The sequence below is a fragment of the Gorilla gorilla genome, chromosome 6, assembly GCF_029281585.2.
Source record: "Gorilla gorilla gorilla isolate KB3781 chromosome 6, NHGRI_mGorGor1-v2.1_pri, whole genome shotgun sequence".
In the NCBI taxonomy this organism is placed as follows: domain Eukaryota; kingdom Metazoa; phylum Chordata; class Mammalia; order Primates; family Hominidae; genus Gorilla; species Gorilla gorilla.
Window position 1 is genome coordinate 153614219 of NC_073230.2, and position 13591 is coordinate 153627809.

General features: G+C 35.6%; 1 protein-coding gene across 5 annotated transcripts in view; it reads right to left on the reverse strand.

Moving 5' to 3' along the window:
- The window catches only part of TPK1 (thiamin pyrophosphokinase 1), a 391781-nt gene that overhangs the window by 224780 nt on the left and 153410 nt on the right, over positions 1–13591 (reverse strand). For all 5 annotated transcript variants that reach the window (XM_063708824.1, XM_063708825.1, XM_063708823.1 and 2 more), the window contains exon 4: positions 7297–7366. In XM_063708824.1, the coding sequence (XP_063564894.1) occupies positions 7297–7366 (70 nt within the window). The remainder of the gene's footprint in view (positions 1–7296; positions 7367–13591) is intronic.

A 13591-nucleotide genomic window follows, 5' to 3' on the forward strand; every position in this document is an offset into this window, starting at 1 on the left:
CCAACCACTATCTGAAAAATGCTTACAACCTTTCTGAAAAGTAATACAATTATTACATTCACAATAGTTAAGCATGACAAAAATATTTACAGCTATGGCCTAAAACTACATCAGGTACATGCTGAACTATTCAATAATTTATCATTATAGCTTTTAAGAGTCATGCTCCATCCTCTTGATTTATCCAGATCTTCTGTAATCAGCCACAGTAATGTTACCTCATCAAGATTTCTCTGAATACTCCAAAAGAAAGTGATCTCTTCCTGAAACGTCACAGATGAAGAAACTACAGCCCAAAAAGTTAAATTACTTGCTAAAAGTAATGAAGTGGCAGAACCCGATTTTGAACCTTAATCTAACTCTCTGACTACATAATGTCCCTTCTGGAGGCTGCTGCTACCTGCAATGAAATAAAACAAAATTGTTCAAAGTTACTCACAGGTAGCCAGACTTAGACTGTCACTGATTCCTTCAACAGTAATCAGACACTTGCTACTACCAGATGCCTGGGTTAATTGTATTGATAAAGGCTTTAGAAGCTAATTTTTTTTTTTTTTTTTTTTGAGATGGAGTCTCGTTCTGTCACCCAGGCTGGAGTGCAGTGGCACGATCTCGGCTCACTGCAAGCTCCACCTCCCAGGTTTACGCCATTCTCCTGTCTCAGCCTCCCAAGTAGCTGGGACTGCAGGCGCCTGCCACCATGCCCAGCTAATTTTTTGTATTTTTAGTAGAGACGGGGTTTCACCGTGTTAGCCAGCATGGTCTTGATCTCCTGACCTCGTGATCCGCCCGCCTCAGCCTCCCAAAGTGCTGGGATTACAGGTGTGAGCCACCACACCCAGCCTAGAAGCTAATTCTTAAGAGCTATCCTCCCACATTATTCAGTTATTTTAATTATATTTTGAACTTCATTTAGCTGGGGCACAAATAGTTGTAGAGTTAGAGTTACAACAGTCACCCTCTTCACACTTGATTAATCTAAAAAGTAGATTGATCTGATGAGTAAGTTGCATGATTATATAAAGCTCAAAGACCGAAATTGTAACTGTGAGAAAATTAATGATGTGAGAGGAAAAAGAGATCAGGAATGTATTTTGCTTTTTGGTTTAAATAGGCCCTCATCATCCTGCCATTGGTAATGAGTGTTTAATTACGTCGTCATTTCCATGAATGCAAGGAATTTTTGTTAGGTGCTCATATTAAAACAGAAAGAAAACTCCTAAACATTTGAGCTAACATTGAACAATGTTTATATAAAGATACTCTCCTGTAGACCTTTCCATTCAGGATTCTATATTCATTAATTACTCTGAGAAAACTAACCTAAAAACACCCCTCCCCACATTTCAGATACCCTACACACAATATTAAAGATATAGCAACTTCTTAGACTGTTGTGCTGATGAGTCTGAGAATCTCTAAGTACCACAAAATCACAAATAAAAAAAAAACCTCACATTTAGCACTGATATTCATGGTACATATTGCTCTCAAAATACCAATGAATTCAAAATCAAGGACCTTAGTTCCAGGACAAAAGATTCATTTAGACAGGAATTAGAATGCAACGTAACATAAGATATTCTGGAAATAAGTGGGATATATACTATACATGACTTTGGACAAAAATGCACAATCTTTTTAGACATAAGCCATTTCTGGCTTATAATACTAATAAGATATATAATTATCGAAAGTTTCTTTAACAACAAGATACTTCCAATAGCTGGTATTGTATCTTAGAAATCCTTGACTTAACAAAACTCAGTTTTACATCTCTGCTAACATATCAAGGAAAAATCACGAATTCAATAAATTCTCAAATGCTCATTAGTGTAGTAGATATGAAGCACATAAAGATGATTAATTATGATTGCTGCCTTCCAGGATTTTACCACCTAGTGAAGAAGATACATCTACCCATAGCTAAATCACAAGATAAAATGAGAAAGTAAATAATTACAAAGTATTATGCAAAGTTAAAGGGCAAAACAGATCACTAGAAATTTACAACCTAGTACAGAATATAAGTCTTTACAGCTTTAAATCAAGGTAAAATGTGAATGTAACATTGTGATTTAAGAGTATTATTACAGTGTAGGAAATGCCAAATCACTTCAGGCTGGAAGGGAAGAGGAGCCCTCCTGGAGTACATGGTGTGTTAGTTGAACACTGATGCATGGATACGACTGTTACAAAACATGCTCGCACATGCTGCTAAAACCATCTAAGAATGAGTACAGCCTAGGATCTACCATCACTGATTATTTTGAATGGCTGCACAATTGTAATGGACTATGGGTGGGGCTAATGTGTACCAGATCAGCCATGAGAAAGGGCCTGAGCAAAGGCAGAGGGGAGAAAGCGCATGGCAAATTTAGGACAGTGAGCAGTTGTGCTTGACCAGAATACAAGGGAATAAATTGGGCATGCCTAAAAAGATAACCCTGCATCTCAAGGTAGTTAACTGAGATTTCATCCAGGAGACAAAGGAGAATCTCCCTGCCTCTCCCCAGTTGCTACAAATGCACACACATATGTATACCTCACATGCTCTGTGGTCCTAATCTTTTACAGCCCATTAGGATCCTCAGAATATTTTTTAATACCTTCACTCTGATATAACTGTCCTTGCTCCATGTCTTCCTTTGTTACAGAATCTATCACATTGAACTAGAACTTTCTCTTTATGTCATATAATCTATCATACTGAACGGCACCAGGGAGCTTATGTTTACTGAGCTTGCATCCACTTAACAAGTAACTACAGAAAAATTAATCATATGTCCTACTGTCCCACAGGTCAGAACCAATAGATATTAATAGATACATTGCAATTCACAATAAGAAAAAATATTTAGGGCTTGTTTATCAAAACAAAACCTGATAAATGAAGAGAGGCTACTTTCATAGTTGAAACAGACAGACGTTTATGAAAGATGGAATGGCCTTGAGGACATTATGCTACATGAAATAAGCCAGTCACAGACAGACAAATGCTGCAAGATTATCTCATCTGAGGTATCTAAAATAGTCAAATTAATAGAATCAAACTGTAGAATGGGGTTGCCAGGGGTGGAGGAGAGTGAGAAATGAGGAGTTACTAATCAATGAGAATAAATTTTCAGTTAAGCAAGATGAGTAAGTTCTGGAGATCTAATGTATAACATTGTATCTGTAGTCAACAATATGTATTATACACGAAAATTTGTTAAGAGGTAGATCTCATGTCAAGTTTTGTTACTACAATTTTAAAACAATTTTAATAAAGATGGTGTGCAAGCATTTCACACATCTAGTATAGAACTGGACCTAAGCTCACAGCTGTTTTTTTAATTAATAAAAGTAACAAATAAGAATTGTGTTACAAGCTATTATATATCAAATCATGAAATACCAATGGTCAATAAATACATGAAAAGATGCTCAACATCCTTAGTTATCAGAAAAATTTAAATTAAAATCACAAATTCCATTCACAAACACTAAATGGCTAAAATCAAAAAGATAAAAAAGAACAAATATTGGTGAGGATATGGAGCAATACAGACATTACTCATGGAAATATAAAATGGTACAACAACTTTGGAAAAGTGAAATGCCAATTTCTAGAAAGTTAAATATATATTTACCCTGTTACCCAGAAACTTCATTCTTTGTACCTGCTTCCCCAAATTAAAACATGTTCACAGAAACCCTTGTATAAGAAGTGGCATTTACACATAATAGCCAAAAACTGGAAACAACCAAATGTACATCTGGGGAATAAACAAATGTAATTGTGGTATATTCATACAATAAAATACTACTGAGCAATAAAAAAGAACTACCAATACATGAATGAATTGCAAAAACATGTGAGCAAAAGAAAAAAGACACAAAAGAATACATACTATATGATTTCTTTTGCTCGAAATTCAGTAATAGATTTTTTTAAGTTCTATAGTAAGGGAAATCAGAAAGTAGTTGACTGGGGGTAAAAAACTGGATTATCAATCATGAGGGAATTTTCTGGGGCTAGAGAAATGTTCTCTCTCGTTTTGGATGGTAGATAAGAGGCTGTAAATAAATGTCTAACAAAACCCATGTAATTAAACATCTATGATATGCATTTTATTGTACATTATGCCTAAAAATTATATATGTGATTTATATAATACACATGATTTATATTTATATATATGTGTGTGTATATATATAACCTTTATATATGTATATAAAGGTAACTTTTTAAAAAGAACATAGGATCTAACTTAAAGAAGTTTATATTGGCCAAAGATGAGACAATTTGAACACTGAAAACAATGATATCTGCATATCTGTAATAAAATGAAACCTATCTAATATGTATAAGCCAAGAGTTTGGGAGCACTAATTCAGTATTCTGAAAGCAGGTAACAGAAGAACATTAATCACCTCTACTTCATAAACTATGTTTCCATTGTCTAATCTTGGACTTTCTGGGCTGCAGGATAAATGGGCACTATGTTTCTACTTGCTGATTATGGCCAAATCCAATACCCTTTTCTGAGTCTTCTTTTTACTACACACATCTCCCCACGCGTCCCAACAGCCTCACCTGCCACACTTCAACCTTCCCTTTCCGTCTGGGTCCATGAAAGAGTAAAGGGGCCAGCAGGCCCAGGCAGGGGCCTGGAGCACACCTGTGTCCTCTTCAGGCTCTCCGAGGGTCCTGGCTCCATGAGGGACAGATGTGGACCTGAATGTCCCATGGTATCCAGAAGCAGAGTGACACGGGGCCTGGGGCCTCATGCCCTGCCACTCCTCAGCCTGAGCAGAGGAGAGAAGGTCCCATCACTGATTTTTCCTTCAGCTCTACTCCTCTGTAAACTTTGTTCCTCTGCTACTGTCTATATGTCTTCCTTCCTTCCACTCCAAATGTACAAATATTTTGTCTTCAACTGAAGATGATTCTTTAAAAATTCATGTTTTATCACATAATTATGAGGCATTACATTGTACATATGGATGTTAAGTAAATAAATAAACAGGGCAAGTAGTGGTCCACAAAGTACATACTGGCTTTTTAAAACTCATGCATATTTTTTCCTTTTTTATTGTGATGCATTTCTATTAGAAATACAATTAAGAGGAATTATGCTTAGTCACCTGAATCCAACTAGTTTGACTGGTTAGGGTTTGTATTTAGAGGTTGATTCAAGGACTTAATTCCCACATGAGACAGTTAGTTTCACTCATCTTCCTATTAGAGATTCTACCCTCATCCAGGCCAGCGATGTCCCTGGGCATCAGAGTAGGAATCATTGCAAACACATAATTACAATTACAAAATCAATGAAAAGTACAATGTTTTATTGAACATCTTCATACATGAACAAACAGTTGTTAAATTATATAAATTTTCTTGGAAGACGTCTATAAGATTACATATAAATGTGTTGAGAAACATCACATGTGGTTATTTTGAAATTTGGGCAAAAAATAATGGTACTCACCCCCTAAATCTGGTAATCTGTTTTGCTTTCAAATATGAATAAAAGTGTTCTGTTTGAAATCATCTGCTTTGTAGCAACATGGATGCAGCTGGAAGCCATTATCCTAAGTGAATTAATGTAGTAACAGGAATCCAAATACTGCATGTTCTCACTTATAAGTGGGAGCTAAACACTGAGTACTCATGGACATAATGATGGCAACAATAGCCACTGTTAACTATGAGAATGGGGAGGGAGGGGGTTAGGGGTTGAAAAAGTAACTACTGGATATTACGCTCACTACCTGGGTAACGGGATCATTCATATCCCAAACTTCAGCATCACACAATATACACATGTAACAAAACTACATATATATATATATATATGCCCTGAATCTAAAATAAAAGTTGAAATCATTTTTTAAAGTGCTCTGTTATCTTTCTTATTAGTGTCCACTCCAATTCAGTAAAAATAATCAATATGAGAGTCTATATTTCTTCACAAGCATTATCGACAGATCTTATGATCAAAGATCACTTGGAAGGCACAGTGTTGAGATCCTTTCACAGTTGTGGTTACAATTACGTTCACAAGCTACACCTGCCATGAGAGAATACTTGGCACCAGATTATTTGCCAGCAAGCAGGCTACAGGCCCAATACATAAGCTTGGCCTCATGGGCATTATGCTCTTATCTGAAGTAACTGGCCTAGACCCTTTTTTTACAACACATACTTGAGCGCTTTTTCACACATTGTCCATGTCAGGTCTTGGAGGATACTGTCAGAGGAATCTGTAAAGTTACAAAATGAAGGAGCAAAAAATGTTAAGAATTTAAACTGTCTTCTTGGCTGTCACTCTTGTTATATTTTTTGATAATGCATCTAGTCCCCAGACATTAGCATTAGCACGTCCAGTCTCGAAGGAAACATGCCTTCCTCCTATAAGAAACCGGCTGCTTTCAAAAAGCAGCTCTAGTGTTAGAATTTTTGATCCCATAAAGAAAAATATATTATTTCAAAATACATATATTTAATTTGTACCTAGAGTGTGTTACATCATAATGTTTTTATTTTTTGCACCAAGAAGGTAATTTCTTAAACTATAAACATTTCAATATAATAACACATATGATAGAGATGAAACTATGTTTCATAGTTAGTCTACTTATATGTTCACTATAAATTCTTGTGTTTGCCAAGGTGTTTGGACTACAAACATGTTCACAATGAGCTCGGTTTAAAATCTACTTCCATCAAACATATTGTCTTATCTAAAAATACCTTACCGCATACAGATATGACAAATCAGACAGCAGGGATAGTAAATCTTAAGGAAACTCTTTATCTCCTAACATATAAGTGTATGCATAACTGAGAAATAATTAAGTTAAATTATACTGAGCTTTACTCAACACTAATATAAAATCTCATATTTTCTATGAGGGAATATACATCTACTTTATATAAAATCAGTTTTCATTCATTTACACTGTTTGAATAACATCTCAAATTGCAATTTGAAGTTTTATTTAAGCTGACTTTCACAGTTCTCACAAGTATCAAGATCTGATAATGCTACTTACTGTGGCTTTGAAGTAGCAGAATGAAGGTTTTTAAAATGAGAATAGATGGGCCTCATTCTACTAAGAGATACCGTTCAAAGCAAGAAATAATACAACATGGTTAAGCAGCTCAGGTTACTCTTCCCTCACTGAGGAGATTTTCTATAAAAGAGTCTGAAGGAGAATTAACAATGTCCACTTACAAGAAGAAAATAAAACAACAGAAGAGCAGAAATTCGTGGTACTATGCACACTGACTAAAAGAAAGCATACCTTTCTCTCTCTCCTTCGGTGATATCATATAAGCGGTTGGCACCTCCATCGGCACAGGCTCTTAAAAGAGCTTCAAATAGAAAGAACAAAATCATTTCAATACAGGAGGCACAGAGCAATATCTTTCAAATGATGATCACTAAAAAGCAGGCACTCAGACGCACAGAGTCACGCTAACCTCTGTGAATCATTTCACATTCATCTGTTGACACTGCTGGTACTAAAAACAATTCTATATTGCACATGACAAATGACAAGTTTATTTCCTTTCTGCATCTTTTTTTTTTTTTTTTTTCCTGAGATGGAGTCTGGCTCTGTTGCCCAGGCTGGAGGGCAGTGGTGTGATCTCGGCTCACTGCAACCTCCACTTCCCAGGTTCTAGAGATTCTCCAGCCTTAGCCTCCCGAGTAGCTGGGATTACAGGCATGCGCCACCATGCCTAGCATATTTTTGTATTTTTAGTGGAGACGTGGTTTCACCATATTGGCCAGGCTGGTCTCAAACTCCTGACTTCAGGTGATCCACCCACCTCAGCCTCTCAAAGTGCTGGGATAACAGGCATGAGCCACCGCGCCCAGCCTTTGCATCTTTTTTGATTACATAAAGGAGAAGAAGACTGTAGACGGTGCTAGCATGTCTTCAATGTTTCTTGAAACTTTTTTCCTTTTTATAACAGAAGATAGGCCTCGGGCTCTATGACAGGCAACAGAAAATGGTTTGTTGTTTTTGCGGTTTGAGACAGGGTCTTGCGCTGTCACCCAGGCGTGAGTCCAATGGCTCGATCACAGCTCACTGCAGCCTCAACCTCCTGGACTCAGGTGATCCTCCCACGTCAGTCTCCCAGGTAGCTGGGGCTACAGACATACACCACCACATCCTGCTAATTTTTATATTTTTTGTAGAGATAGGGTTTGCTCAGGCTGGTTTCAAACTCCTGGGCTCAAGTGATCCACCCACCTTGGACTCCCAAAGTGTTGGGATTACAGGCGTGAGCCTCTGCACCCGGCAGGATATGGTTTTCATTGTGTTCTCTCCTTTTAATAATTTTTACATATTCTTTTGATTTACAATATGTAGTATGGGTTTCAATTTTTATTTTGATTAAAACATTTCCTCTTAAAAATAAATGATAAGTTTATTTTAAAATATAAGTAAATAATAATCTAGATAATATGAGCATAATGTAAAAATTGTGAAGGTGGTACAAAATTAACTGAAACTTGGAAATGCTAAGGTAATCAAATAAATCCCACCGTCTCTCCAACTTGGGCCTTGGCCTCCTCCTTTCACATGATTTCTCCCTGCTACTGCTCTCGGATTTGATGCTGCTAATCAACTGCTCCCTGAAGTTTTTGCAGTCCATGGAAAGCTATTTTTATTGCTGGTGCTACCTTTCTGATTTCTGTTTTTCATAGAAATATTTAGTATCTTACCATCAGCTCAGAATGAACATTGTTAGGCATCAAACTAGCAGGTTCTTTGCTAGAGGCCTAAGATAATGTGACAGGGTCTCCACTTTAAGCATCTTCTAACCAGTGCAAATACGCCAGAAGCCAATTAATTAAAGTCCACTCTCAGAATTGACAAACAAAGTGACAAACTACTTTTCTTTGAAATTAAAATTAATGGCACAGGTAAGCGGAATTGAGGGAAAGAAAACAAACAGCCACTTTCCCTTATGTATTCCTCAGGTATTTGAAATACAAAATAGTTCAGATGAGTACAGCCTCTAGAAAAAGATCAGTGATACATGATTTGTTTTAGAAACTGTAAAATAACAGATGCTAGAAAATGACCACTTAAACAAATAAAAATCCACAATTTCCATTGTGGGAATTTCCCCTGAATTTAATCCACCCACGAGGGCAAGATGTCTCATGAAAGTATTTGAAATAGGATGGAATGGTCCCAAATCTCAGCAGGGGACCTAACCACCTCCTGACATTTCACACCTGTATACCCCACCCAGCTTTAATGTACATTTAATGAGCCTCTCTTGGTGGTAAAGACACTCCTCTTCTGTGTGGCTGCAAATGTAATGATTTCAGCTTCATTCTGGAATAATAGATTAGCTGAGTATAAATAATACTGTAAATTGGTAGTAAATTTGATGGTATTAGTACATTGGCTTCTGATTGCCATCGGTACACTGATACTTTCAGAAAGCTGCTGTCAGTCCAATATTCTTGTGTATCTAACCTGTTTTCTCTTTTTGGCAAATTTTAAGACTTTCCCTTTGTCTTTAGTTTTCCAAATTTCACCATCGTGTAGCTTATTTGGAATTAACTGTGCTTCCAAGGTTGGGCGTGGAGGCCTTAGGAATGTAATCCCAGCACTTCGAGAGGCAAAGGCGGGAGGACTGCTTGAGCTGAGAAATTCAAGACCGGCCTGGGCAACATGGCATGACCCTGTCTCTACAAGAAATTTTTAAAAATTAGCTGAGCATGGTGGCACTCACCTGTAGTCCCAGCTACTCAGGAGGCTGAGCTGGAGGATCGCTTGAGCCTGGGGAGGTCCAGGCTGCAGTAAGCCAAGATGGCACCACTGCACTCCAGCCTAGGCGACAGAGCCAGACCCTGTCTGAAAAACAACAACAAAATGTGCTTCCTAAATCTGAGGACCCATGACTTTCTTCAGTTCTGGATAATTCTTAGCCACTTTTAATTCCATTATTTCCTGCCTTTCATTCTCTCTACGCATCAATTTTCTGACTCTCCATTTAAATGTATTTTTAGACAGTCTCATTCTGCCCTTCACATTTCTTAAACTGTGTCGCTTCTATCACCTTTTCTTTCTGTGGATGCATGTAATTTCTTCAAACCTCTCTTGCAATTATGTCTAGTCACCTGTTTAAAACATTAAAGTTTATAGTCTTACTGATTCTTTTTAAAGAAGTTCTATTTGATTCTTTTTTCAATTCAAGGTCTTTTCTGATAATCTGTTGCTCATATTTTCTATACCTTCTTTTATCTTTTTTTTTAAAAAAATCCTTTTCCTATGGATGGGATATTTAAAGAATATCTACCGGACTATATTGTCAGAAATAAAAGTTCCAATGTATTTTCCACTTATCCATGATATGTAAGACTATTTTCTGTGTTCTATGTCACATGAGAAATAAAGCAGAGGCCAAGTGGAAAAAAAAATATTCATTTTCTCTGTAGCTTACTCACCAGTAAATAAGCATATTACTTATGGAATAAGGTTATTAAGTAATTATTTAATGATTATATATAGTGCTCATTACGATAAAAGAATACAATAAGCATTCAATAAACATTGAGTCCTCTTTCTCCATTTTTGTCAGAATGAAAAAAAAATCTGAAAAAATTGTGTTTCTGGAAAAGAAAAGCCTTATCTACTTAGAAAATAAAAAACAAAAATAAGAGTTTTTATAAAGACATCTAAAAGGGATGTCTCATTTTACAAATTACCAACACACATTTCCTAGTAAGGAGTGACACTCAAATTCAAATTATGTCACAAATATAACTTGCAGAAGATCACAGAAGATATTGCACATTTCCTAAGTATCAAAACCATCAAAAGCTAAAAAACAGATCATTTCACATATAAAATATAGCACAAAACAAGTGATTAGGGAGATAGAAAGGACTCATTAATAGAAACAGATGGTAAACTATCGGTAATTATCTTTAGAGAATATAAAACAATTTTCTGTAAATGAAACTAACAAGTGTATGGAATATTTTTATGTAATAACCGATTCACTAAAGTAATATGAAAATCTCAGAAATAGTCATTTTTAATGGTCAAGGATTATCAAATAGGATGACTTGCCAATTTTTCACATTATACCATTTTGCAAAGATCGGTTGAATTCAACGTGTATTCCTATTATGTGCTAGGCTTACATAAAATAAAAAGATGAACAATAAACAGATCTAGTTCTCTGGGTTCATATTATAGTGAAAAACATGAAAACAGAAGCAAATACATGCAATGCACTGTAGACTGTGGTGAGGGCTGTAAAGGAGTCACCAAAATGCAAGAGGAAGACAAGGAAAGAAGAAATGAATTTCAGTGGGTGAATGTGTAAAACTGCTAATAATAAATCCAGTTCATCTAAGATCATTGTTACTTTTACAATAGAAAAAACGCTAATGCCTGTTATTTCCAACATCCACCTTTAAATTGATATTTCTTGAGCAGTGTATAAAAAGAGAAACACCTATATCATAGGAAGTAAATTTGTCCACATCTATTTCTGCTTTAAATGGCAAAGGGAGCTAAAATAAGCATGATGAAATGTTTAGACTATTTTCTCAGTGCTTGTAGGTTGAGAGTAGGGATTCAATCCATCTGGAAGGAAAAACAAGTTCCAGTCTGTCCCTAAAACCATTTTGTTTTCAATAAAGCATGACCAAAAAAATGTGTTCTGCCTCTCCTTCATTTTATTAACAAAGAGGTTTTCACCAGTTTCAAATATTTTCTATAAACATAAATAAAACTGCATTTGAAAAATGAAATGTTTCCAACACATTGTAAACAACATTGGCATAAGTTCACACACAGCGACATTTGAAAAATGTGTAAACCAATATCACTGTTAGAGAAAGTGACCAACTAAAGGAACCAGAAGTAGAGGACATTCTTTAATTTTTGATAAATCGTAATGAATCTACCTAAAAAAATGTTCACTTTATCATCATTTAAGTTGTCCCAAGCTTTAATGAATAGAAGTTACTGCATGAGTTATCTTTTAATGTAAAAATTCTATTGGCTTATACAGCAAAATTTCTGCAGATTTGTCACATAACATAACTTCAATGGTTGAGCAATTACTTACCATGCAACAGGCTGATAAACAGATGAAGACTAAAATATATTAAAAACCTCTACAGCAACTTTATATTTTAGTAGAACCCATAAGTAGGTGAAATACATCTTTAACTTTTTTTTTTTTTTTTACTTGGCATAAGTTAACATTACTGACAAATAATGAAGAGCTTCAGGCACAAGCAGAGGTTAGTTCCCTATTTCAAATAGTTCCCTATTTCTTTGGAATAAAGTTGAGTTGAAATAACTTCACTTTCTGCAAAGTAGATTATAAATTAGTTCCAAATATTAAAGTAGGAGAATAAAACAAAATAGATTCTGCAGTTTCAGTTAACTCAAAGAATACAAGAGACAGACAGTGCTAGTCTAGATCAGCCACTTAGTCCTATGATGTTGAGCTAATCCTAAGCATTCTGATTTTAGTGCAAAATCAAGATCATTTTGTATATCCTACCAAAATCACACACACAAAAATTCAGGGACTAGAGAGAGACAACATAAATAAAAGTAGAAGGAAGGTGCAGGAGGAAACATTATCTCACATGCTGTTGATGAGACTATAACGTTGAGGGACAGTTTGGCAGATTTATAAAAAATTTAAAGGTGTTTACCTTTTTATCCAGAAATTCTATGTAGCCTGCATAAATACTTGCCCAAAATTACAAGGAAATATGTACAAGGATATTTGCTGTGACAGTATGTGTAATCATGAAAAACTAATGGCAAATTTATACGGCCCACAGGTGAATATTGATAAAATATACCATGGTCCTATTTTACTACCCTCAAAAACGTTAGATCTTATATGTATTAGTATATTATCTGTTATGAGATATACTGTTACTTTTAAAGTTTGAATAACCTTGGTCAAATCTTCCTTGCAATAGCAATTCATGGAAGGTATAGGAACATACCAAATCCAAGAAAGCATCAGGGAAAGGTCTTTATGTCAAGGTTGTAGAGCAAGTAACCGGCCATCAGCATTAATAAGATGCACCTGCACTGGAAAATGGGCCCTAGTCTGGCACCCCGAAGGAAACAAAGGGATAAAAACTAAAGAGACCCCAAAATCAATGGCTTCCCTGGCAAAGCATATCCAAAATGTGGACTTACTGGTACATTTGAAAGCAATTACTGTGAAATGACAGACCTCACTAATTTTGTTATCAAGCTTTATTACCTGCCTCGTGCCCTTAAACCTGGCATTGAGTAAAGCCTATCATGTCTTATTAGTTTGTTAATCCAAACACAAGACCACTTCTATATTCCATACACCAAACTCATTAACAGGGATTATTTATGAGAAATGGGGTTGGCATAACGAAAAAGACTTTTTAAAAAATTACTTACAATAATCACTGTGCTGTTGAAGATATTTTTCTCAGTAATATGAATTATATTGTAATTACAATTTTAAAACCAACAGTAATAATTAAAAGGAAAAACAAGAGTTATAGACTTAAGATATAGCAAGAATGATTCCAGATACAATCTC